Source organism: Trematomus bernacchii, unplaced genomic scaffold (genome assembly GCF_902827165.1).
Source record: "Trematomus bernacchii unplaced genomic scaffold, fTreBer1.1, whole genome shotgun sequence".
In the NCBI taxonomy this organism is placed as follows: Eukaryota; Metazoa; Chordata; class Actinopteri; order Perciformes; family Nototheniidae; genus Trematomus; species Trematomus bernacchii.
The window spans coordinates 8,134,140-8,160,898 of NW_022987739.1; the positions used below are offsets into that span (position 1 = coordinate 8,134,140).

At 39.0% G+C, this 26,759-nt stretch overlaps 3 protein-coding genes across 3 annotated transcripts; 1 reads left to right on the plus strand and 2 right to left on the minus strand.

The window, feature by feature from the left end:
- Positions 1 to 117: 117 nt before the first annotated feature.
- Positions 118 to 6,812, minus strand: zgc:153738 (uncharacterized protein LOC558115 homolog). Its single transcript, XM_034146698.1, has 19 exons — positions 6,548 to 6,812; positions 5,013 to 5,340; positions 4,742 to 4,861; positions 4,356 to 4,538; positions 4,204 to 4,275; positions 3,654 to 3,859; positions 3,482 to 3,566; positions 3,288 to 3,392; positions 3,127 to 3,202; positions 2,905 to 3,011; positions 2,714 to 2,800; positions 2,557 to 2,618; positions 2,355 to 2,437; positions 1,952 to 2,059; positions 1,672 to 1,871; positions 1,017 to 1,103; positions 738 to 915; positions 423 to 661; positions 118 to 333 (listed from the first exon to the last, which is right to left on the minus strand). Exons 1-19 carry the CDS (start codon positions 6,556 to 6,558, stop codon positions 220 to 222), a joined length of 2,451 nt encoding a protein of 816 aa, XP_034002589.1. The 5' UTR covers positions 6,559 to 6,812; the 3' UTR covers positions 118 to 219.
- A 764-nt stretch (positions 6,813 to 7,576) lies between these two features.
- On the plus strand, positions 7,577 to 14,675 carry alkal1 (ALK and LTK ligand 1). The gene is made up of 6 exons (XM_034146700.1): positions 7,577 to 7,852; positions 8,135 to 8,416; positions 10,538 to 10,591; positions 11,262 to 11,345; positions 12,904 to 12,977; positions 14,220 to 14,675. Exons 2-5 carry the CDS (start codon positions 8,146 to 8,148, stop codon positions 12,966 to 12,968), a joined length of 474 nt encoding a protein of 157 aa, XP_034002591.1. The 5' UTR covers positions 7,577 to 7,852; positions 8,135 to 8,145; the 3' UTR covers positions 12,969 to 12,977; positions 14,220 to 14,675.
- A 3,477-nt stretch (positions 14,676 to 18,152) lies between these two features.
- Positions 18,153 to 25,940, minus strand: mindy4 (MINDY lysine 48 deubiquitinase 4). Its single transcript, XM_034146701.1, has 18 exons — positions 25,737 to 25,940; positions 25,071 to 25,190; positions 24,764 to 24,987; positions 24,429 to 24,681; positions 24,083 to 24,330; positions 23,895 to 23,953; positions 23,693 to 23,820; positions 23,400 to 23,516; positions 23,202 to 23,293; positions 22,918 to 23,019; positions 22,582 to 22,645; positions 22,139 to 22,204; positions 21,973 to 22,040; positions 21,795 to 21,858; positions 21,351 to 21,512; positions 20,102 to 20,282; positions 19,325 to 19,403; positions 18,153 to 19,151 (listed from the first exon to the last, which is right to left on the minus strand). The coding sequence occupies exons 1-18, from the start codon at positions 25,794 to 25,796 to the stop codon at positions 19,103 to 19,105; spliced, it is 2,136 nt and encodes a 711-aa protein (XP_034002592.1). The 5' UTR covers positions 25,797 to 25,940; the 3' UTR covers positions 18,153 to 19,102.
- Between the last annotated feature and the right edge of the window lie 819 nt (positions 25,941 to 26,759).

A 26,759-nucleotide genomic window follows, 5' to 3' on the forward strand; every position in this document is an offset into this window, starting at 1 on the left:
GAGTGGAAATACTAATTGTACTTAAGAAAACCTTTTTAAAGCACAGTCAAATGCGTAGCATGCAGCCCCAATTAATGACGCAACAAAGAGAAAATGACTTATTTTGCATTATTTTAATTCATTTAGAACAAAGTAAATGGGACAGTCGTCAGAGGGCAATTCACATACAAGCTTAAAAAATATGTTACTACATTCAGTTGTGTCAAAAACATGTTAAACTTATTTTTTCCCTTTCTTTTTTGCATCTTTGCCTTCGACTGGTGCCTCCTCTTCTTCCTTTCCTGTCGCAGCTTTAATCCTCTTCTTTCCCAGAGGGGTCTTTGCATACCAGTTCTGATGATACACAAACAAGAGAAACAAAAAACGACATTCATTTACAACAAAGCCATTATAATTGTGCAAAATATGGTATATGCACTGACCTTGAGGGCCTCTTCTTCCTCCTGAAACACAGGGTCAATCTTGGCTAGTGGAGCCACAAACTCTGCGGCCGTCAGCGGTCTGTTGGCCTGCTGCAGGGTGCGGCGCTTGGTGACGATGCTCTGGATCACCTGGACCATGTGACCGGGTGTGTAGCCATCAGAAATCTTCGCAAGAGAGCCGAGGTCCAGCGCCCTGGTCACATCCCCGCCCTGCTTCCTAATCAGTCGGTTCCACAGGACTGAAGGCAAATGGATTGAAAGGTAAATTCTCCAACAACCAAAACTCAAGCGCTACCAAAATGTGTAAATTCTTACTGCATCTTGAGCCGTAGTCCGGTCTTGGGATGAGAATGATCTTGCTGTACATTTTACAAAGTGACTTGATGTCGGCATTCAGCGGGTCTGTGGATGTTCCCACTATCAGAACACGATCCTCCCCTTTGATCAACTTCAGAGACTTTGGCAGGTCTTTCTTCAAGCGCTTGGGATCTAACTGAGAAGACAAACAAAAATGTTTCGAATGACCATGCAAATTGAAAACTGAAACATTTCATTTGATAATGCTGTTCAGAGTTTTGTCCGGCTCAGAAATACCTCTTTTTCTTCCTTGGGAACCTTCTTGTAGAACATTTTCTCTGCGTCTTCGATCCATATTACTGAAGGTTGCAGCAATCTTGCAACCTACGCAGAGATGGTCATAAAAAAACTGCTTTAGAGACAATACTGCAAATAAACTCATGCTCCACCAAATTCACCATAAAATATTAAACTTCACCAATAGTGCTACAAAACGACAACATACTGCTCCACATTCCAGAAATAATGGCAGTAGAAATGTCCCCTTTTTTAGGTTATATTTCTCAGAGTACTTAGCCATAATGGATGAATTCTTACATATACTGTACGTCTTGTGAGTTATTGCTGCAAATGTGTAGTCAAGAATTATGAATTAAATGGAAAGAATACCTCACAGCAGTTCTTGAAATAAAATAACCACTATCATTACAAACTTAAATGTTAATCATGGGAGGCTGTGGCGCAGTGGACTAGTGCGTTGGTGTTCGGATCAGGGGAGCACAGGTTCAAACCCCACTGCAGTCAGCATGTCTGTTGTGTCCCTGGACAAGACACTTCACCCCAAATTGCTCCTGTGGGGATTGCCCACAGTATTGAGTATGTAAGTCGCTTTGGATAAAAGCGTCTAAAAAGTAACATGTAATGTAATGGTTCTTTCACATCCCGCTGTTACCTTGAACACCATGTGGAGCATCATGGCGAGGCCACTCTTGCCCGGGTACTTCCCTGCCGTGTTCAGTGGGGACAGATCGAACAGGTTGGCTCCCGTCTCCTGGCAGATTGCATGGATCAACATCTTCTTACCCACTCCTGCGGGCCCTGCCAGTAGGATGGCCTTTATCAGAGGAGCCTTCTCATGAACATACTGAGAGCCTGCAACAACACACACCTTATAATCAAACCAGAGACAATCATCATATTCATTTAATGTTGAATTGAATACAGCTTCATACCTAATGGTAAAACAGCATATAGAGATAAGACCTGCCGCACATCTGACAGTGATGGCATGGGCTCGATGTCATTTTGCCTGAGTGTGGTCCCAAGGTAGCTGTAATCACCTAGGTGACAAAAAGGATCGACTGTTAGTTAAAGAGTTATTAAACACTGCAAGTAAGGCATTCAAATACATTTTCTTTCATTGTGATCATAGTGTTGTGGCAAGCCGAAACCAGAAGAGGGTGACACATCACCACTAAATCATTTCTAGTGACGTTTACAGTTTCAAAGTGTAAGCGCTGTACTTTGTTTCGTTGATTGCAATCGGATTTATAGCTCACGTACATTTATGATGATAAGTCTAACACAAAGAGAGATCTCAATAACCAGTTTTATAAACAATAAACAAAGACTTACCCATGTAATCCTGCAGCCTAACGTTATTAGCCTGTTTCAACAAGCCCTGCTCCACCAGCTCCTGACACAGAGACTCCAGAGTCCTAGAAGACGGGAATAAACAAAGCAACAGTTTAAACAAGCACTGACTAATAGTGGGCTTTATATGGACTCACTTCTATACTGACATTTTTTTTCATATGTGCATCATGTGTGACCTCACCTGTCAGCTGTTAAATCTTTCTCCTTTTTCTTCTTCTTCCCACTCTTAGATCCTTTCTTTTTCTGTGGTGAAAATCATTGGTAGACAGCTCAGGGTAATCATTATAAACTGTGACCAGCCCTTCCAGACGTTTGGTGGATTTTCTCTCACTTATTACCTTAGCATTGGCTTTGGTTTTCCCACCCTTGTCTTTATCCACAGCTAGCTTCCAATCAGCCAGCTCTTGTCTCATCTGCTCATCCACCTGTTAGAAGCAGAAGAGACCAGAGAGTGCAGCTACAGGTGGTGCCGTGTTAAGTTTTGTTGTTCAATTCCTAACATGTGTTTGTTTTCTGTAGACAGCATCACCTTCACTCGAATCTCTTCCTCAATCATTTTCCTCCTTTCCTCCTTGATCAGCTCCACCTCGTGCCTCTGGCTGAAGTTTCTGGTCTCATTTCGGTTTTTCCAAAAACCTTAGGATGAGAAACATTCAATTTGAGGTTTATTTTGACTGTTACATAACTATAAATAACAATATTCATACCAAATACGTCATAAAATCTTGACTTTTTTTTCATTTAAACATACCTTCAAAGATTTTGTTTTCCATTTCCAAGTCTGACAGAAAAGCCGAAGGCATCATCTTCAGCCCTGCCTCCTCTTCCTGTGGTTCATAATACAGTACAGTGGTTCAGGAAAACGGCTGATATACTAATTATTATAGTAATCCATAAAATATGGAGCCTTACATCCTCATCATCCTTTCCCTTTTTCCCCTTTTCCTTCTTCTCCTCCTTCCCCTTTGGTTTGTTGTCGGATTCATCATCTTCCTTTGCAGCAATTTCCTCCATTAACTGAAAGATATGTGCACAGCAAACATAATTCACCTTCTTCCAACTGTAAAAAAGTAGGCAATGAATCCTACTTTTCGGGTGTTTTTCACCTGCTGAGGGTTCTTTTCAGCAAAAATGAGGGCTGAGCCTCCGTCCTCTTCTTCGGGGAAGTCTGGAAACGACCCTGTGGTATCACTATTTCAAAAGAAACACAGCTATTTGATTTAGTTAGTGTTGAAATGCTTCACTGAAATAACAACAATGAAACAGCCTTCACCTTACCGGCATTCAATGAACCACTGTCGGATCTGCTCTTTCATGGTCTTGCTGATGTCATAGCCCTCTACATCTCGTAGTTGGTTTGTGACGGACACTAAAGACTTCTGGTAGTCCTCGTTGTGCTCCTCCTGTTTGATCTTTGTGCTAGCCTCACTGGACTGGGCAGCGATTTCTGTGGGGCAGGGCACCTGGTATTTTGGATCCATGGCCTAACATAAACATGAACACACATACTTTACACATTAAACATCTCAAAAAGACTTATGAAAGAAAAAAAGTCACTTGATTGAGCTGAATATTATTCCTACTGAAGTACAACAAGGAATACTGCAATACAGCTTTAACGATAAAGCGGCTCCTTTGTTTTTAAACACAAAACTGTTTTAGATTTAACTTTATTTTAAACATAAAGGATGACATAATGTCTTAAAGAATAGACACCAATGACCTCTTAGATCATATTATTAGAAACAGCGGTAGCTTTGTAAAAAAGTTGTGGATCCATTTTTGAAGTTTAAGACAACGAGTAAAATGGATGGCCGATTTAACTCACCATTCCCAGAAAAATCATTTCTTCTTCCCGAACAATCTTTGTCCTCTTCCTCTGCATGTAGCCCCTCCACACCTGCAAATCAAATTCAACAAATCTTTGAGCATGAGGGAGGACAGACAGAGGCACGTGGGATTATGTTGATGATGGAGCACCTTCTGTATGCAGACTGTGGCCGACTCAATGGCGTCTGTCCCAGGTTCCTTGGTCCTGTACATCCTGTTCATGTTCCTGCTCTCTTCATTCAACTTGGCCCTCAGGCGTCCTTGTCGGGCCCTCTCTGCCACTTGAATGATCTTAATGGCCTTCTCCTGACTCATGTCCTTGGCCATCAAGGGCTGTGAGGACAACATAGTTATAACATTTTTCTGCTTATCCTTAATAAATGTAACAAATAATTTAAAGGCATTTTTGTTGTGAAGTTAAAACCTGTGTTTGTTTAACTTTTATCCTACTTTCCCATTTTGTTACAAAATGAATGATGTCAAAGAATATCAAGTACAGGCTTTAATTTAGATGTGGCTAGTTTTTTTTAACTCACTTCTGGGCTTTTAGTAACCTCCACCAATTTAAGAATTTCTGTCAGCATCTTTTTTCGTTCTTGGAGTTCCTTGTTGCGTTCCCTGAGGAAATAGCGAGGGATGGGGATCTCAAGGTCTTCCTAGGGTGGCGACAAAGGAAAAAGCTGTTGAGTTATTTCATTATTGAAGGGTAATCAAACATATAGCCAATGCCTGCTGCTGATATGTCAATATAATTTAGTTTGGGTTTATCAGAATCTAATTTTCATTATACTTGCTCTTGAAACTCACAGGTGTAAGCTTTAAATCATGAAGGACATCATCCATGTAGTGGTACTCTGAGAACTCTTTCTCCACCATTTCATTTTTCAGCTCTAACACCCTCCCGATCACACCATCGAGAATCGCCCGAACAACTCGTCTCTTCTGAGGGTGGACCACCTGGTCATAGACCTCCTCCAGCTGTCTGAAGATTTGGATGTAGCGCACATAGAGCATGGCCAGACGCTGGAAGAACACCACCCTGTCCTTCTCTGGGCGGGCGGGCTCAGCAGGCAGCTCCTCAGTTAGCAGGCGGCTCAACGCTAACTGAGCGTCGGCCCACAGCTCGCTGTATCCCCTGGAACAGTGGAAACAATCTGATTAGCTGAGACTGGAACAATGGTACTTGGGAGTTGAGTGATAGTCAAGAAAGGCCCATACCTTGTTCATAGAAAAATAATTAAAACTTCACCAACCTTCAAGGTGCAAGGATAAGGGGAAAAGTCTGAAGAGGTCAAAGAGTCATGCAACACTTGTAGGATACAGAACAACCTTAGTGTAAGGCCGACACGTCTCAGCTGGTGGCCTTCATCAGGGTCATCACACATTGGTCTTACAATAAAGCTGTTCTTTACTATGTACTACATAGTGTAAAAAGTACTAAGAAGTTTTACTGATGTAAGAATAGCAAGACCTTAATGTAATCATACTATTTTAGAAGTAACAGTTCTGCATTGAATTTAATGTAAAAAATTACATAATTATTAGCAGAAAAATAATTACCAAAGATAAAAGTACAAATGGTCAGTAATAGATATTTTGTATCAATGTAGAGCTACATTTGATTACTTTATTTACCACTATGTATCTTAATCTATTATAATACATCATGTTGTTTTAGTTTAATTACATTTTTTATTCATAATCTTAATCTGCCAAGTAACTCACTCCAAAACAAAGCCATGCAACATCACTGCCCAAACAGCACGTGTCAATGTTAATATTTTGAGTGCTTGCTGCACTAATACCTGTACCTAACTAGTTACTTTACAGATTCAGATTATTAGCTAAAACAACATATAACTAAACTCATAAATACATTATGATTATAAAATGATAAGATATGCAGTAGCAGTATACAAAGTAATTAAACGTAGCTCCACCTTTACTTGCTGTCATGAACACATTAATGCATTACAAAATAATAATATAAATAGTATATGATTCTAAAATTGAACATTACGCACAATAAGTAGTTTTACTTTGGGTACTTCTAAGTATATTCTTATGCCACCACTACTGGACTTTAACTTAGTCACATAGTATTTTTACAGTCTGGTATTTCTACTTTTGCTTAACATATCTGAGTACTTCTTCCACCACTAAGTATTGTATTGTTTACGTGTTATGCACAGCACTGGCGGTTCCCCTTTGAGTCACTAAACTTTGCTATCTTTGTTAGCATGAAAACATCTAGCTAACGTTAGCTTCAGTTACATTTCATAAGCTAAAGGTAAATTACGCATTAGCCAGCAAATGTACAGCAACAATGGGGTTTTGTTTACCTTTGAGACATGTCTCTGGCTCCAGGGAGAGAAAAATGTTTCCAATGTTTCTTAATAACCGAACAACTTAACTAATTTAGTTAAATAGAATCAAACATTAGGACAGTTTTCCCAAGTTGACCTGCTGCTTGGTCCGTCTCCATGGTGACAGTCACTCCGGAGGCGGAAGCTGATCATGTGACCGTTATTACAAAAACGATATTAATTCACCTCTGGGTCTACTAACTGATTTTATTAAAAGAAATCACCGAAGAAAATAACACTTTGTTTAAATAGGCCAAAAGCCTTTTAGAACTACGTAAACTCTTTAAACTGTGCAACAAGTGAGACAGCGTCCTTTTTTCTTTGGATACAAAAAAAAAAAGGCAGTAAAGATGAGTTTTTATTCTAATAGGCTATAGCCTTGCCTGCTTCAATTGTTTGCTCGCAAAATGTTAATGCGATCGGTGTATATCAGCTCGACTCGGCAGACGTATAGCCTCATTTATATGACGACTATAGTCTAAGTGACAGAATATAAAACAAATTGCAGACTTCATGAATGTATTATTAAATAAATCCTTTAATTTGATTGATTCACTATAAAAGTAGGGCGTGCAAAGTCAGCAGTAGATTCTTTGACTCATTTTTAAACATATTTACATTCAAATCTCAATTTATTTTTAAAGCTCATTCCAACTATAAGGATGTATAGGTGCCGGATGGGGGCTCGTGGAGGCGCATTCTCTGCCGCGCTTAGGCGGTCACAAGACTTGGAGATCGGTGAGCAAAAACATCGACACGCTGTCAGGTCAGCCAGAAGCTTACAGGCCACATATTCTTCTCTTCTCTGACTCCAACATCCAACAAGTTGCTCCTCTGGAAAACTACTTTCCTGCGCGCTCCTGCGCCACGGTCTTTTTTTCAATGGATTTGTTACTGGGAGTATTTTTTTAGGTTTTAAATCATTATTCTGTCTGTAAAACGTATTTTTATTTTGAGCTCAATATTTATCTAAAACTACAACTAGTGATGTTTTGGTGCGTAAAGGAGGGGTGCATGCCAGTAGCGAATGCCACTGGATGAAATTGCACCAAAGATGTCAACATTGCTTTGCCACCCACACGAAATCGATTGTATTACCTTCAAGAAGGTGGCTCCTCGTATAAATAGGGACGCGTTATTTCAAGAAAGACGGTGAGCACAATCTGCCGGCTGTACTCTCTCTCTCTCTCCTGTCCGGACCTCAGACAACGCCTGGAAGGATTTTGCTGAAGACAACTGTGTCCACTCTCCAGGACATAAGCAACTTTACCTCCTAAACTAGTAAGTCTAAAGTTACATTCACTTTATTACTTTCCCCTTCACTGTTGCCTAAGTAGATTACATTACATAATGTCTGGTGATTCATTCCACTTGTTTGTATGTAACCTCTAACATTTTTTTTTTTAATTGTAAAGATGTGAGACATTTCTAAAGGCAAGCAATCCTGATAAGTCTGGTGTTAAGACAAAGTGTACTGCTATCATTTAGTGTTTTTATTTAAAAATATTTAAACAGACTCAATAGAAAGCATGTGTAACACAACTTATTTGCTCTTGTTTCCAGACAGTGAAGTCATGCAGGTGGAGAGGAAATGGCACATTCTGTTTACTATATTCTTTCTGCTCATCACCTCGGGCCAGTGTATGGACAGCAAGGTCGTCAAGCAGAAAGAAAGAAGGACCCTGTTGGATCTAATCTTACAGGTTATCAGAGAAAGCCAGCAACGGGACAAAACCGTCTCCAGACGCTGTAGCAGTGGACTCTTCACTTCAGCACAAGACATGAAGTCCACCTCCCGTGAAAAGCCTTTCTACGTTCCTAGGCTGGATAACAGTAGACTCATAGGTAAGCTGATAAGATTTATTTTTAGGACCTGATCATGAAAGTATAATCCCCATTTTACTGTGGGAGACAGCTGTCATTTGTCTGTACATCTTATTTAGAAGTCGGTTGACGTGGTGCATGCATGTTAATTCAAGATTAATACAGCATAAAATAAGTTTTGCCAAGTTATAAATGTTATTTTGCAAGAATGTGCTTAAAAGACAGCATCCATTGCTCAGATCCTTCAGTCTTAAAAGGTCCAACTACGCATGTAATATAGGCTGGCTTTGTCTTTATCTTAGCCATGTCCAATGTGTCATACTTGGTGTTATAATTACTACGAGATACATTTTCACCACTGTCTTGGACACATTGCACATTGCAAGTGATTGATGGACAGATACGTGGATAGGTACTATAGGTACTCATGTAGGAGGAGCATCGTTGCACCGAACTTGTGAATGATTCATTCAGTGTGATTCATTGTGAAATCTCGAACAAGAATGATGACCACCCACGCACGCACACAAACACACTGTGACGTCCCAGAAAGCGTCTCCAATCGCAAGCATCTCCGCGAGACATATCAGACACAGCCGAGAGACGAGACTGTGGTTGAGTCACATTCATGTAATTTACAGCTCAGTATCAAAGCCCCTCCTTTAGACTGTGAGGAGACTTTAGAGCCGGCCAGTCCAAGTTACTGATTCCAGCTTCTACCTAAATAAATGATCAATATTATTCTCACTAAAATTGAATCTTGTTTATTTCTCCTGACATTCCTAGTTGTAGAGATGCATCTGAAAAAAATCCTCTTTATTGGCTCAAATAAAACATTATGTCCGGACTGGAATGAAGCCAGTAAAGTGCATCTTTGATACATACATCTTCAATTATCGGAGATGCAAGACAGAATGCTTTCCCAAATCAGACTGTAATAAAGAGAAAGTCACTTTATATGGCTGCAACAGATCAAGTTTAGGAGATAGTCTAGGTTTGTGCCTCACTGGTATGTGAGTTTAATAAGAGCCAAGTGAACATGGTGTGTTGTTTATCTGCAACCTCAGATACTCTCTTCCATCACTGTCCATTAGATCATGTTTCGAGAGGTTGCACAGGCATTGTAAAGCTCAAAGTCTCTGCCCCAGCTTATGCAATTGGAAAAGTACCTTTCTCAGACCAGTGACTGGATGGAATTTATCTTTTGAGCATATTAAAAGCTGCATATTAGCAACTGGTGCGTGTGACACTTCCAAAAGATCCATGGTCACGCAATGATAGATGTTTTGAACACAATGAGGGGGAAGGAGAAACATCTGTAAACCCACTGATGTGTTCACCCTGTAGTTGGTTTTGCGTGTTACTCAGAAGCCATTGCTGTGTCTTCAGAATGACATCTTGATTGTACACAGAGAATAACAGGGAACCGTTTATTTCACAATCGGTTTTATCTGTTACGGTTTCTCGTTTCACTGGTACGCCACAATATTTCAGCTTTAGCCTGGCACCCTTGACCTTTTATATATAATTCTTGTTGACGTGCATTTATTAATGCCCGGTAAAATACCAATAAACTCATAAAGTACAAATCACATTAACTGGCTTTGTGTACCCAGGCTGCCACTTTCAATGTTCACATCTTGGTCTTTTGGTTTTGGCTTAATGGCCCATGTCTACATCTCTTTTTAGAACAATCAAATCTATCGAGTTTCCTATAGGTGTGTTTGTCCTTTTTCATTTGGCTTGGTTGCCTTGATTATTTGGAGTTTAAATACATTTCCAAAAAATCCTTTGCTAGTTTTTTAATTGGCCAAATAGTTCTCTTTCATACAGTTACAGCACTACAATGGTCTGGGGGATAATTTAATGTCAGCACTGTATGGATGCATGGATTTATTCTGATAAGCATTAAACTCCCAAACAATAATCTCTTTAGCTTGTTAGAGTTGCCAATATGGATTTTGTGTTGAAAAGAGGGGGGGTGGGGTGGGGGTTACCATTACCCATGAAATACCCCGACCGACACCAGTGACATTGACAATGACAAGCATCGTCATCATAACGACTGTGTGACTATTTTAAGTTCTCACTTGTTGTAAAATGATTGTTGATTGACAAGCTAACAGTGATTTTCTTTCCCAGAAATTGTTCCTAGAGATGTAAACATGAAAGGAAAATTCATTCAGCATTTCACAGGTAAGAAAATCACAATCGCAAACAGCATAATGAGGGTAAAGTTTCAACCTTGATTGCATTTCACTGACGTCCTTTCCAGACATTGCAAAACTATTTTATCTAACAAACCTTTCAGAGCATAGTTGGCACGTTTCCTGTGCAATTTTTGGCTGGAAGTTCTTAGTTCATAGGTTGCCCTTTTTAGAAAATAATTCCTGTAGGACAACAAACAACATACAGTATGCTTAGGTAGTGGGAGGTTCATTAACACTGGAACTGCTGTGGGTCAGAAAGAGGTTTGGTATTAGCTATAGGGCAGCAGTGCAGAGAAACAGCACATGGTCTAAAGCCGACAGAATTAAGTTGAAGCCAGTGCAAGGTTAAGCTGATTATTTGTATCAGGTCCTGTGAGTAGACTTCATTATTGGTGTGAAAATCAGAAAGTTTAAATGTTGGTTCAGAAACTCTTAGAGGTGATTATATCTTAAGACTCAAGTCCTCTGTTCACTCAGTCCAGTTGAACCCTGACTCCTTAACCATGTCTGCGATAGTGTACTGCACACTGTGGATCACACACAAATGCACCTAACTGAGAATTTGTTATGCAGTACAAGCAGATTAGATAGAGAGGAAGGAAAAGAAAGCCCTTGAAATATGTTTCATGTTGCCTGATAAGACCTTTTCTATTAAGCAGGACCAGTCAAGTTCTCGTCGGAGTGCAGAACACACTTTCATAGACTTTATCACAACACAAGGGATTGCTCAAGACCAGCATGTACGTATGCTTTTTTTCCTCTCGTGTTTAAAATGTACTCCAAGAGCAAATGTTTTCTGCTTTTTTTCAATCAGATTTTTACTGTGAGTGGTTCTCATATGATTTGTTTTTGTTGTTGCCATTGTTGGAACAGTATTTGTTATGTTTTACTGAGTTGGGTGGGGGGTTTGTTTCTTTCTTGTTGTGCTCATCTTACTGGTTTTAAATGGGTGGTGCTTCACTGAAAAAAGGTTGAAAATGTGACGTACTTCCACACATCGATCAGTATTTAGCAATATTTTAATCAAGATGTGATCACAGTTGGTTGAGCCATGCCTACAATGTCCTGATGGAGCAGACTAGCTGAGTTTTTGAGTGCTAAACAATGCAAGAAAATTCAAAGTTGATGTTTTTTCTCAACTTTAACTCTTGACTTTTGGCATTTTTAGTCATAAATACTTTTAGAACATTTTAGAATCAAGTTTTAAAGACCTTGAAAACCATTTTGACATGCAGATTAATGTTCAATACTGACATTTGTTTCTACTGAATGCAGTCAGGCCTGACTGGCTGTGCAACATTTAAAATATCATATTAATGCTCTGTCAAAATGAATATGGATCTAAAACAAAATGATCAGTGATTCCCAGCTGTTTTACATATTACAATTGTTGCTTATTGACCAATTACCACAGGTTGCATATTTCTGTGATTTGCAAGAAGCTCAACCAAAAAGTTGCTTTTTAAAATATGTTTTACCATGCATTGCAACCCCTTGAAGTCACCCAAAACCCTAGGTTGGGAACCACTGATGCAGAAGCACCCAGAGCTATAACCACAGTTAGCATACTGATGGAGCAATCCTTCTTTCTGGGATGTTCACATCTGGGAATTAAGCAGATGACGTCAATAAAACATCAGAAAATGATTGCAGACAATGCTCCCCAGTGACAGATGGATATCTGTTTGGTTACACTTGCCTTTATTGTGGACAGAGTAAATAAAAGAGAGAAGCTCATCTTGTCGTGCATCTGTGAGGCAGTCATGTAAGCATCAAGTCAGACTTAAAGCATAATAATATCCTGCTGCGACATACGGTAGGTAGTTCAGTTTTAGTCAGACAAGGAGACAGTGTGGACATGGTCAGGATTCATTTGTTAGACTGGAATGACGTAGAGTATTTTATAATACATGGTTCATTTAATCATGATAATATTACTGATGATATGAGAAAAACCAGTGATTGTGTGTTTTGCATGCAGAGCTGCTCCGTCAAATTCACATTGCAACTTGAACTGTATATTGCTCAACCTCTGACGTCAGTACTGTCATATGTCTTTTTTATTGATTTGAACATTTCCCTCCATTTGAATGACATTTTAAGTGTAAGTGCATTATTTTAAAAACTCAGTTATGACCTGTATCATTGTTTACAGCTGAATTAGTACGTTTAAGGTGGTTTTCCTGAAGAATCCAGCTATTTAGAGAGGGAAATTATATTGTGTTGCTTTAATTACAAGGTGGTATGATAAAAATAATAATAATATTTTTGTGGCTTCTCTCCAATGTCTTTTTTCAGATTACAAAAGATGTGCAAGATTGCTAACACGATTAGCAATGAGTCCTCTCTGCATGCAATCGTAGATGTTGCATGTGAGTAAAAGTGTTTTTCTCTTCCTGGGTGGGGATTAGTTCACTCTAATAACTTGTCAACATCTTTTAAAGTGTCAAAGTACAAAGTGTAAATAAATGAATTACTCAAGATTTATTTGACTGTTAACAAACAATTAACTTAATCCCAATAATGTTTAATACGTATTTAATGGTATGATTTTGCTGTTCTATCATTTTTTTTGTGTGATTTGAAATAATTAGAAATAATTGTATCATAGCTCTGAAGATAACAATTACATTCTGATTACATTTGTAAACGATTAACAGTTTACTATTGCAAACATTATAGCATTAAATATGCTATATTTAGGATTTGTTGATGATTATTGAATGATTTGCAAACCCATACCAAATATCTGCTCCAATAAGCGTTGTAATGTTTTAACTACAATGTCTTAAAGGGGTTATCAAAACATTTGCTAATCATTAACAAAATTGAATTTATGTTTATGTTTAAATGTTGTGTGCAACAGTCATCTGTTAAAATACCATTAATTATAACTTTAATAATAATAATAAGTAAACATTGTTTATCAGAATGTCTTTGTTAACAGTAAAGCTATCAATTTACTATTTATAATTGATGGTTATTTAAAAGAATTAAAGGTCAACTGTGAGTGTCAAAAATATTCCTACATGCTTCCGTTAGACACACTTAACCTTAACACCTTTTAAGAGGCTAGGACTCAGACTATTGCCTGCAGTCATTTTAGACGTAGTCCCCTTCATCCCTTTGTTAGGATGACAGCAGATCTGACCTTTAGTAGGTCAAGCTGGAGAGAGATTACTGCAAAACGTTCATCTACACAGGTGGCCATTTCAGTTTTTCACAGTATAAGATTTCTGGTGAGTATAAAAGCTGAAGTAGCTGACACATTCTCAGGTATTCAGTTTCGCAAGTGAATCAGATAAAATATCTCTACTGTTCTGAGAAATCTGACAAATGTATATCACTATCTGCTTTTAAAGGCATATAAAGTGATTCATTATATCATTATTTAGTCATCCTGAATGAGCTTCGGCATAACATCGAGGAAATCCAGCAATGGCAGGCCAGTAATGACCCTCTTAAGAAACTGACGACACTAGTCTCTTAGAATAGAGGATGTTAAGATGTGTCTTTTAAAATACCAGACAGTATTCCTCTTGAACACATGCTTTAAAAGATTGCAGAAAGATATTTACTGTGATCTAATTCAGCGTTTTCTTATTTCGTTCCAGGTCCCAACATAATGGAAGAGGGATCATTGTGTTGCCAAGGAAGTGCCTTCAAATCCACAGCAGTCATATGAACATTGTCGAGTTTATAGTGTTTCTATTTTTGTTGTCATTATTGAAATTGCTGATGGACATTGTTGAAACAATGAATGGATGTGCTTTTTATTTTAATGTACCTGTATGTAGCATATATTTGTAAGGAACCATTAATTTAATATTAAATACACCTATTTATTGAAATGGTATGTATATAATAATTTCACAATCATTCAAAATCAGATTACTGTGGTTATAAAAGTCATATCTGGTGGAGGGGAAGCCATTTTTATCCTTATATGAATTTATTTTCCGCTACTATGCTGATATTTTATTCAGAAATTGGTCTGAGAGATTTTTCATCTCTTTCGTTGTCTTCATTACGTTTGATTTGGCACTTGAGTGATTGCTGACAGTGAGAACATATGGAATGACAACAGTGGTGATTATGCACTGCAGTATTGAACAATAAAGAATATTGAAGCACAGCACATTTTGCTATTATTGGAGCTGAAGGGAATCAGAGAAATATGAAGAGGATTAATAACTCCGTCAAGTGTTGAAATGACGGCTCAACATTCATCCCAGAACTCCACTCTGTAAACATTTAAAAAGCGGTAAACAAAATTGGCCTTTGTTTACGAACTGGCTGCAGTGGGAATACTGTTTTCTTTTCTTTCTGGCTCGAATATGAATTTATTATTTTTCAGCACCTCATTGAAGCAGCTCTCTTTCCCCGCGCCTTAGATGTTTCCATGGCTTATTTCCCTCTAAAAACAATTTGATGCAAAAGTTCTGGCAGTCAATCGAAGCTGTCAGATCTCTTGGACTCAACAGGATGTTGAGCAATTTGATCTCGAAAGAACCAAATATACAGTACTTTGGATAAGATCAGAAAAGATTAGGGAACGTCTTAATCACATGTTCAAGGAATTTTACATTTGTAGTTTTCAGCAGAGATGTATTTGTGGAAATACAGTAGGTATGTGGTTGAGTGAAATTAATTTTTTGACAGCATTTCTCTGTGTTGGAATTCAACAGACACTGAAATGTGATGGCTGCCAACATGTAGAGATCGAGATTTAGGAAAAAATTGGAGTGGTCTCAATTTATTTTTTCCAGAGCTGTACATTTCTGTGTAAGCGGATAATCATTGTTTTACCTTTTTCCCCGAGTGTCTTTTTGCCTTTGCCAAATAGTTTTGGCAATGGTTTCTTTTATCATATAATGAGGCTTAACTATTTCCATCAAACCTGTTCCAGATCATCTTAATCCAATGAAGGAAGTGTGTCTACTATAACAGACCTCCAGCAACAGACCACTTGTCAATGGTTTGAAATCGGATACACTGCGAACATAATGTCTAACTAGTGTCAGTAAACAATATGTATGAGATTTGTAAGAGGCTAAAACTCACTATCTAATTTCAATGGGAGATAAAGGCGTCTAAGCTGCCATATAATGCGACTCTTGATCATTGTTTATTTCTGCAGGGGGTTTAAATTAACTTCTCTTACAGTAACAGGGTGCCATAAAGTCCTGACACAATAAACAGGATGTAACATTCTTCTTCTTGTCATGTTGTATCATGTGGATAAGTGCCTGGGGAATCGTTACAGTGATTGTTTTAAGGGTAGTGAAATAAATATTGGGCCCTGCACAAATGATGCTGATAGACTATAGGTTCTGAAGGAAACATCCAATAAGCCAAAGATTACAGCAGCTCAGTTCTCACGCCAGCATGTCTATATAGACTCTGGATTGTGCATTATTCAACACAGTTTGGCTTATTAAGAGATTAGTAAAAAAAAGCATTCTGGGGAAGTAGTCAGTTCAAAAGGTTGAACTGAAAATCCATTAAAAAAAATCATGATACCTTTGGTCCATGCAGTGTTTCCAATTTTATGTAAGATGGCTCTTGTTCTGAAGGGCCATAAAATGTACAATTGTCTCTCTCCTACAAATCACAGCCTCCTCAGGAGCAACAGGAGAGTCCCTCTAAGAAATGCTCCATCATAACTGCTAAAACAAGGACTTTTTCTGTCACCTTGTATCATGATTACCTCGGACAATTAATGGAAACGGGTGATGTTTTCGGCCCAAACTATAAAAGGATTAGGAAGCTAAAAATACGTCTTTCACCACACAGAGAGGCACTGGGGAACCCTTTCCCTCCAGGTGGGCAGGGCAGGGACACCAGATCCTAATCTGAGGAGGATATCACTTATCTGGAGACAAACAGCATAGATTAGGAGAGGAGACAGAAGATGCTTTGGGGACAGCATGTGGGAGGGCTCTAACACAATTACACACAAGCACCAAATCCCTCCTCTGATACCTCAGAGAAATGCTGGTGCGATAAATAGTAAACAGAGACCAAAGCCGGGCCATTTGTTTCCTGTCAGACTGCACCCGGATGCTCCAAAGCTCCTCAGCAGAGACAAGACACACCTAATGTTTTAACTAAAAGCTAGTCACAACATCTGCACTGTTCTTTTCAACAGATTGAATAAGATCTACACATTAGCTTTGTTATCCTTTATTCACTATTAGCTGTGATTTTGACCTGACAATGACACCAGTCTTGCAGCAGACGTTGACATTTTTAAGCAAATTCCAGGTCTGAGTAAAACCAGCTCACCGACTAAATGGATTGCCCCGATCCTTGCTTTAATTCATTCTAAATCATACACATTTTTGTTATTTCATTACCCCTTTGGCACTAAATTAAATATAACACGCGGCAACTATTCAGCGAAGATTATGACGTCTAGCATCCTAACACCTAAACATGGCTTCTTATGACGTATGTCAAACTCCCCCCATCCGCAGAATAATTTTGTGGCAAAAGTAAACACTTTAATCCAATTTCTTAGACCCCAAAGCCTCATTCAAGCAAGAAACCTTATTTATAGTGATTGCAGTAGTCTTGATGGCTGTAGAGCTTTTTGATTCACTTCACGTCTCATGATTAATTCATGTCTCTTCATATGTCTTATGTTGAATGCTTAAATCCCTACATGAGTCACCAATAATATACATTGAGATAATACAACCTTCATTAGGGATGAGACAGTTGAAAGAGGATTGAATTGTGTTCGTCACATTGAGCATTGAGAAAGGAAATGGAAATGTCATGGATGTGATTGACTTTGACAGATTTAATAAAGACAGCAGCTTCTATTGTTTCCTTGTGTCGTTGAAAATATGTTTTGGATATGTTTTATCCCCACTCTGATCTTTTGTGGACTCTGGTCCACGTTGCAAAAGATAGTTTGATGGGAAGTGAGTTGCTGCCGCTCTGTCTGTGCGCCAGCTGCAGCGTCTTTGATCCCCTGCGCTGGAGGTGTTGGCACGGGTCTGCCTGCCACCCCCTCTGCTGCCCCACACTGAGTGTGCTCTGACGCCTGCCATGGCTCAAACATAACTGCAGCGATTAACTGCAAGGCATCTTTCAGCTGAATGTGTGTTTTCACCCCTGCTTGTGACAGTTGAGAGTAATTCACAATTAGCTTCGAGTTAGCTTGATTTATTGTGTGTAAAAATTATAAAAATGTTAATTTATCAAATGAGGTAAAAAGAAATGCCTCCAATGCTCAAAGGGGTCTCTGTGCCACCAAGCACTGACGTTAAGAGCCATTTATATGTTGTACTATTGCATTTGTCATGCATCATAACTGAGGCCTCATTTTACATTTGACTGACAGTTTAACATCTTTTAAAGAACATATTTGCTAAAGAGGCATTACACAAGCTGTAATCTTCTTAACACTACCCTCATCAAGTCATTTAAAGTCAATAACAATACATTGAATTTACACATGTCATTCATTGCCTGTGAGATTTATTCTCCTTCAAGAAAAAATACAATTTATTTTTTAGAAAACATAAAGTGACAGTGTTCAGAAGGATTAATGTTTTTAGCTTAAAACACCTTGTGCTCTGATACTACATAGTCTTTTACCAAACATATACAGTTTATATTTAGGATAAATTACAGTAGTTTTCTATTCCTTAAGAGCAGATTCATAAAAAACGTGCATACAAATAAACACAAAACCACCATCACTGTGTGGAGACAGCTGAGGTATTGAATGATTTTATTTTCTGTTCCACGACATGAGATCTTTCAAAAGTGAAAACTCATTGAGGTAATTTAATATAATATTCACTCTCTTTGACAAACACACATGCGAGTCCGTGTTTATTTAATCTACTCTCCTGACAACACATCAGAAATATAAATGAAGATAAAAAAACTAAAATAATACAACCGTACAGATTATTTAATTTAAAGCATGCACATAATGAAAGGCAATTGTATTATAGGCCATTACACATGTAAACTGTAACATGTGAGTGAGTAACAAACCAAAATCAGTTAAGACGTGATGTGAAATTAAGTTATATTTCAACTTATCTGGATTAAAACCCACATATTAAGTTATTTTCTAATGAGCAGGGAACTCTTACTAATGAAGTGTAGCATATGGACAACAAGAGTAAAGGCCACTGAGGTCAATGGCTGTAAGATACAGTATCTTACAGCCATTTACATTTTACCAGCAACAAAGTATGAGTTTCCCTCTAATCTCTAGAAACCAATTCACCACTTAACCTTTTTCAAAGAAATTGCACTCTCGCAAATGCTCTCAGATCCAGGCCATCATGTAACAAATGGCAATGTTTCTCACAACAAAACAATGGTTATACTAAAACAAATATTTATAAATATGAAACGTGACATAATATGAAGGAAACATCATAAAATGTATGTAAAAAGATCTCTATTGATGATGCAAAAGGTGTACTGTCAGCTAATGGTGGATCATTAATATAACATCAAACCATCAGAGAATAGGCTCTGTGTCGTTCCAGTTGACAAATGCATCTTTCCACCTGAAACAAAAAATAACCGGTTTAAGGCATTAAGAGCTGACCCAGGTGCAAACTGCATGATTCTTTACAACTTCAAGGAATTTGATAAACACATTTTATAGTTGTTTTGAGGATCTCCAGACATCTCTGGACACATGGCTTTCTGTGTGCTAAAAATGCTTAAACATCCCTACCTTGTTCGGATGCAGTGCTCCAGCGGAGGAATGAGATCAGTGTCGACATCTTGATAGCTGAGGGCCGATTTGCCAACAACTGAAAATGCAAACAATAAATTAGCATTTTCACTTAAAGGTCCCCTATTATACTGTTTTTCATCAATATATTATAGGTCTCAGATATATACAAAACATGTCTCTGAAGTGTTTGGCTCGAAACACCAAACAGATCATTGTAGCATCCCATAATCCCCTCTGTTTCAGGCCTGTTTCAAAAGTGCTGATTCTCTGTCTGTTACTTTAGATGAAAATAAGGAGCCACTCTCCACGCCCCTCAGAGAGATACTGGGTTAAAAAGAACACAATGGTGCTCTAGGGGCGGTTACCTTGGTTGGTTACCTTGGTTGGTTATTGGCTAATGGTTACACAACCCAAAAAATCGTTATGACATCATAAAGCGTCCAAAATCTGATCAGCTCATTTTCAGACAGGTTTTTATATAAATGGATCAGGACAAAAAGTGAGTGAATCTTTTTTCCTGAAACTTTCCGAATCTCTTTACACAGAGGGGACACATCTTTATGTAGAAAAGACATGAAAAAGTGGATTTTGCATAATAGCTGAGCTTTAAGACATGCAATAACACTGATCATTGACCCAGACCATAGAGATTGGGTGGAGAACATAATATAAACTTTAAATAATCATATCATGATCAGATATTATAATATTATTATGCCCTAATGCTCATTCACTGGTGTGAGGGGATGTGCAGAGAACAATAGTCAGACATACAGACAGTGAGGCGGATCTCCTCCTGTTGATTGGCCAGTCCATCGTAATAGTAGAGGTCAAACTCCAGGCCTTTGTCCTGATTGGTCAACAGCTCCCTCTGCAGGCCGAACAGCACGCTGAAGTGGCTTTCACTGCACACCACCCAGATAGGGTAATGGGGAGTCTTTAGGTAAGCTCCCACCTTAGATAGAGGAAAACAGAGCATAGTAATATCTTCAATTCCAGGACTCTCAGCTAAATGGCAATCTTTTTTTTTTTTTTCTTACATATCAAAGTGTTAAAAACATTTATTGCATGTGATTATGGCACCACAGCAAAACATAAATGGTGTCATGGTATTTTCTTATGCATGCCTGGTGATGTACTTCAAAGTAGACACAGATTGCCATTGTGTAAAAGTAACAGAACTTGTGTTTGGTACTTAATGTGTACAAAAAACTTTAAATATATTTATTTTTGGCAAGGTCCATTATACAAGTTTGAATAAAGTTTTCAGCTCTACCTCCTCTACTATTTAAGGACCGACACCACCCAACCCCTGTTTCCTCTGAAGTAGAACCAGTTTTACCATACAGTAGTTTCAAATAAAACCTTGGACTTTTGAATAAATTAAAGATATGCCCACGTTCTCTCATTGACTAGTTATCAGCCGGGACATCGACACTAGTATTGTCCTCAGCTTGTGAGTCTGCATTTATGTCATCGTGGCAAAAAGTACATTCCTGGCCCAATTTTGTCGTCACATAACTTTACAGATCAAAATAAAGCCAAGGTTAGAAGATAGTAGTCCAAGCAAGGACGCTGAAAGTATCTGGCTATGAAGTGAGGAAGGGGCCATTTCCACCTGACGTTATTCCCCTGGCTAATTTTGTCATTGTGGCTGATGTGCTCTCATAACGTCTCTAGTTACACTTCAGTCGGTCAATTTACTTTACTATCCCACAGCTTGATCTCCAGAGAGGTTACTGCCCATTTTTCTTTAGTTATCCTATTCTCGTGTGTGCGAAGTACTTTGAATAAACATTTTCAGGCGGTGTATGTGTTGTTAACTATCATATAAATCCCATAATAGTCTTTAGAACATTCTTTGCTGTAATTATGGGCATATCTGTGTTTCTGCTGGCACAGATGTGCCCATAATTACAGCAAAGAATCCCCCCTGAGGTCTTGTGTTTTAACTTGAATCTGACTAGTATCTGGTCTGTCAGTGGCAGGGGGACCAAAGAGTCGGCTGTCCAGAGTCACTCACCTTACAGATGTTATAGTGTTCAAACAGGGACAGCAGGCCTACGTCACAGTGCTCTTTTACTCCCTTCAGTAGAGTCATGTTGCCGTTGCCTGAATCCAGCTCTATGTCATTGTCAAAGACATTAGAAACTGCCCTGCCGCAGAGCAACAGATTTACCAGCTCCTGGTGAGCACAAACACAAAAAAACAACTTAATAACCAGAATGTATTTTGTGCATACAGCAGTATTAGTATGTAGTATTGCTTACTGCCATATCAGTGTTACTCAGAGATCCCTTTGCTGTACAAAATGCTTATACTTATGTTCATTAACTAATGTCATCACGATCCATTCATGCACCTTCATTGTTTGATAACAATTGCGATGTTGAATCACAAACTAACAAACAGAATCCTGAATGCTCCTAATATTATCCTGCAATTCGTAGTTAGGGTTATATCAGACCTGTGTGCAGTAGCCATGGGCTCCAATGAGTGTGTTGGTGTGCACGTCCATATCCTCTCTTACTCTAGAGAGAGAATAAAGAGATCAAACAGTAAGGGTGATGTTTCTTCATCTAGCTTATACTGATTCATACTTCAGATGTTGTTCGGTCATGAAGCAAAAAAAAGGCATAGCATACTTTGTAATGGTTCGAGAGAGAACAGCAGATATGCTGAGCAGAAGGCATCCTAATGCCCCAGTCTCAAACTGTGGAAGAAAAGAGGTTATGGCGAAAAAGTTGGCAGTTATTTTCAACATTTGACAGTCAAAATTCAACTGAGGAAGTCAATATTTAGGTTTCTCACCTGATCAATATGCCGCTCCAGAAGCAACTGCAGGTCCTTGAAGTTATCCAGAGTGAAACATGTTATCTGAAACAAAAGCTGGTTATAAAACCTCCACAGCATTTCATTTTGTAAATTGAAAGGAGTAGTGACACAGCTTTACTTTGTTTATTACACACTATTCAGTTCATTCCAAATAAAAACTACAAATGTGCAAATGCATTTTCCAAATATGGCTGAGTCTACACAATACCATAACATAATATACATAGTAATATTCCACAAATTCAACCTAATAAAAATGTCTCATTGAATTTCTGTTAAGTAATGTTTGTAACATGTAGAATTAAAATACTGAATATTTTTAAATATAAAACTCCTAATCTATATTCTACCAGTCTCTACTTGAGTGTAACTTTTCTACACTCATGTCAGCAGGTGTGTATGCAGTGGCATCTCTATACCTTTTCAAGCACTCCTTCAGATTTGTAGTGTCCTGCCGGGGTGAAATGATTCCTTCCTGAATTTCTGTTTTAAAAGAGGTAGGACAAAAAGCACAAAAACAGGTTCAATCGCTGCTGCTCCTAAAACGGCAAATGTATCAGGGACGTCTGAGATCAACAGGTTTGTCAGGAAGTGAACTTTTGACTTCTAGAGTTTTTGTGACCCCGGCCCGACCTTCAACATCTAAGCCAGTATTCACATGCATTCAAACTACCGGTAATAACATTCCTTTAAAGAGGTTCTTTAGTTTTGGTCTGGATTAAGTAAAAGATTAAGTGGAAAAAGTATAATCTTACATTGCAACTATGGCTTGTTTTTCCTCGCCAGCCCGCCAAAGTATTTCCGCCGCCGCTAAAACAAGACACTTTCTTCTGGTAGAATTGGAAGGTCTTAACCTCCTGAGAACAAAGTGGCATTTGAGTCAAAAGTAGGACGTGTGGTGTGATAATACAGTTAATACCAAATGCAGATACTTATTACTTAACATTGGCTACAAGGCATGCCTTGATGTGAATTATCAGCTGTAAAAAGCATCCAAGTGATTACAACAGTGCATTCAGAGGTTAACAGGATAACGTACTGAAGGCCTATACTGCTGCTCTCAGTGTTTTCAAAGAGCAGTTTCTTTAGAACAAAGGCTTGGAAGGATGCCAGTACTCCACAAGGACCACCCTAGAAAATAAATAAACAGAGTGCAAAACACCGCAAATCAATAAATCATACGGAAATCAGTTTTCTACATAAGTGAAGTGTAGTGAGATGGAACATTAAAGGCAACCTTTTTCTGCACGATTCCGTATCTCAGGTCATGTGTTTCTGAGAACGTGAGACCCTGATTTCTCCATTCAACACTGAAACAATTTAGGCTGGTACCCAGAAGAACAGCTTTCAATTCCTGGGGAAAAAATAAATAGCAAATAAACAGCCTGTGACCTAAGATTTTCAACGACATAATTACTCTGTAGCTATGTTAGTTTGACAATAAAGAACCTTGAACCTTGAACAGAAAATCAAAAGCAACCACAGAAACTCCCAAGCATTTTTTCAGAAAAGCTGGTGTGAATCACAAACCATGGCGGTGTGTTGGTCCATGGGGTAGCCTGCATGGCTGGGGTAGCCTGCATGGCTGTGCTCTGCGACAGTTCGGTGAAAGGACACTTTGGAGAGTTCTCCCAGATCCTCATCATCATCAATGTCATCTGGAATTTGATTAACAACACCATCATATAAGGCAACAAATACAAAATCTGGCCTCTTTTCTCAGATTACTGACCTAAAACCATCTCAGACACATCCAAATCTGCCACATTTGGACTGGACAAAGACTTCACTCTAAGAAACGGACACAATGTAGGTATCTTATGAAGAAAATTGATAGGAAAATACGTAAACAGTAAAGAAAAAAAATACACAGAAAAGTATCAACAGAATCACTACTGTAAGCAGCTTAAAGCTATTTACTTTGTAGTCTTCCGTACGTCTTGTTGCACTTTTTCAAAGCTGTTCTCCCTCGGCAATCTCTCTGGTGCACTCCACATCTCCCATTGCCCTTCAACACAGTCAGCTGAGTGTATTTGGCTGCTTTCTGGGCTTTTTTTATGTTTCCCAGCCACTAAAGCCCCATCCACAGACTGCCTGTTGTCTTCAACTTCTTTTAGCAGCGGATGGGGCCCTTCGAGCTTTCGATTCTGCCTTTTTCTGTTTGAATCCTGAAAGGAAAAATATAGTTAATGACAAATGTTATGATAAATATGAATAATGTGATGGGATGAATACATTTCTAAGTACTGCATCCGTAGTCCAGCACCTGCGCTGTGCTAGCTATTGGCCCGGCCATCATTCCACGTCTAATTCGATTACTTCTGCTCCTTTGGGTGCTCTCAGTAATTGAAATCTGTTTCTCTGTTTCACTTCTGGTGAGGCGTTCATTGTCGTGGAGCGAAGCCCTCATTGGCTGGTCTTTTTGTTCTTCTAGGTCATAGGCCCAGAAGCCTGTTTGATAGTGGCTGGACAGTGGGTCTGTTTCAGGCTGAGAAGTGCAGAAGTCTCCTCTATAAGACCTGTAAGAGAGATAAATAACATTTGTTCAAACTAATTTACAAAAATACAAAATAATGATCAAAAACCAAACTTGTGATATACCTTAACATGTTGTGTTTGCTAATAACAAAAGCTGTTGTGCTGTCCTCTGTGTTTTTGTTATTCATTACTGTTGGTGTTACTGCAGGAGAATTAGAAGTCCAGCTCTTAGCCTGATCAGACAGACGGGGATCACTTTCATTGCTGGGGATCTTGTCCTGCTTAAGCCCCTCAAAATGATGCTTCACAATAATCTCCAGTAATGTTTTCAAGGGGGAGTTCTGAGCCTGCAACAACAGAGAAGTTAGCAACAGACTTGTTTTTCATCTAATCCACATCCCAGTAGCCAATATCCAGCTGCAAGACTTACTTTATTATTACTATAGAGCCCCTCCATGTGTAGAATCTGCCTCAAGTGGGATCTGTTGTTGATACTCGCCTTTGTGCGAGGATGTTCTTCGTCCATACAGGCAATCGTCCTCTTGAGACCCTGCACATCAACAGAGTTTTACATTATATTCTTTGAAACCACAAGTATAAAGGGATATTTAAGTGGGGGTGTATGGAGGCTATTTGCAAAGCAATATGTTGTTATGGACAGGCAGTGGCGTCGCTAAAGCCCTGCATGTTTTTTCTTTAGCCCCGGACAATTCTCCCTCAATACTATAATACATTAACCGTGCTTTACCTGAACCTCATCATGTCACTAGAGAGGACGGCAGGATTGTAATTTCCCGTGTTCAGTGAATGCAACAGAGGCAAGACACCAGAGAGAGTGGCCGTTTCTCATCTACTGTACTGACAATGGATAAGTCATCCAGCAACACGTTAAAAGATCCAAACTAGCCCTTTGCATGTTCACGTTTGTGGCTAAAATGTTAACTTTGCTGGTAGCAGCTATGACATGTATGTGACCCATCATAATTCCTAAGCAGTGTACCACTGAGGGCTAACTAACTAGCTAGCTAGCTCTGGTAACTGTTTACAGTCCTGAGCCCGTGCACAAGCTTACTGTTAACGTTATTACCCAGCTCACCTTTCGGTTCAGATACTCTCGTACAACGGACGAAGCCACCTCTTCAACTGAAACGACCATAGTGATGAAGGTGTCCCGGCTGTAGTGGCCTCCTTCTGACGCAAATACTCAGCCGCTCGGACAGTAGCCTTTAGCTGGACCGACCATATGAGCAACAGATTGGGCTGATGTACGTTGTCATGGTGATCCCATGCGCAATATTTTGTATTCTTCTTCGCTTGTGTATTTAGTGTAGCTTGCATCCTTCATGTCGCATTGCTGCCATCTTCTGGAGCTAGTTAACTCATGCAGTGTCCAGTGAGTCAGACTCGGCACCCTCTTTGCAATATAGTATAACTTATCTCAATATCTGCCTGAACCCAATTTTACAGACAGCATCCACAGATAATCGAGCATTATAGAATGAATAAAGTAGTTAGTTATTAAATGTCATTTATTTCAGAAACACTTTTTGTTATATTCCATGGAATGCTCTTAAAGGTGGGGTAGGTCATTTTGGATAAACCAGCTCGAGTGCGCTGGAATTTGAAAATACACAGCCGGAAAAAATCTGCCACTTCCTTACAGAGCCCCTCCTCCAACACACACGAATGCGCACATGACCAATGAGGGCACGAGATAAGTTTGTGCACAGATGGAAGGCTGACAGGCAGGTAGGCCATCCAGTTATTTTAGCCGGGCCGGCTAAAATGATTGGACGTGCTTTTTACAGTACTACGGCTTCCACAGATGACATTTTTTTATGGATTTTTTGTCAAAGCACTTAAGATATTCATTGCTATCGGGATGTTAAGAGCATTCCATGGAATATAACAAAAAGTGTATCTAGAGCCGGTTTCTCAAACTTACCTACCCCGCCTTTAATAGCAATGAATATATTAAATGCTTTGACAATAACTACATACAAAAATGTCATCTGTGGAAGCCGTAGCGCAGTAAAAAGCACGACCAATCATTTTAGCCGGCCCGGCCTACCTGCCTGTCAGCCTTCCATCTGTGCACACATTATCTCGTGCCCTCATT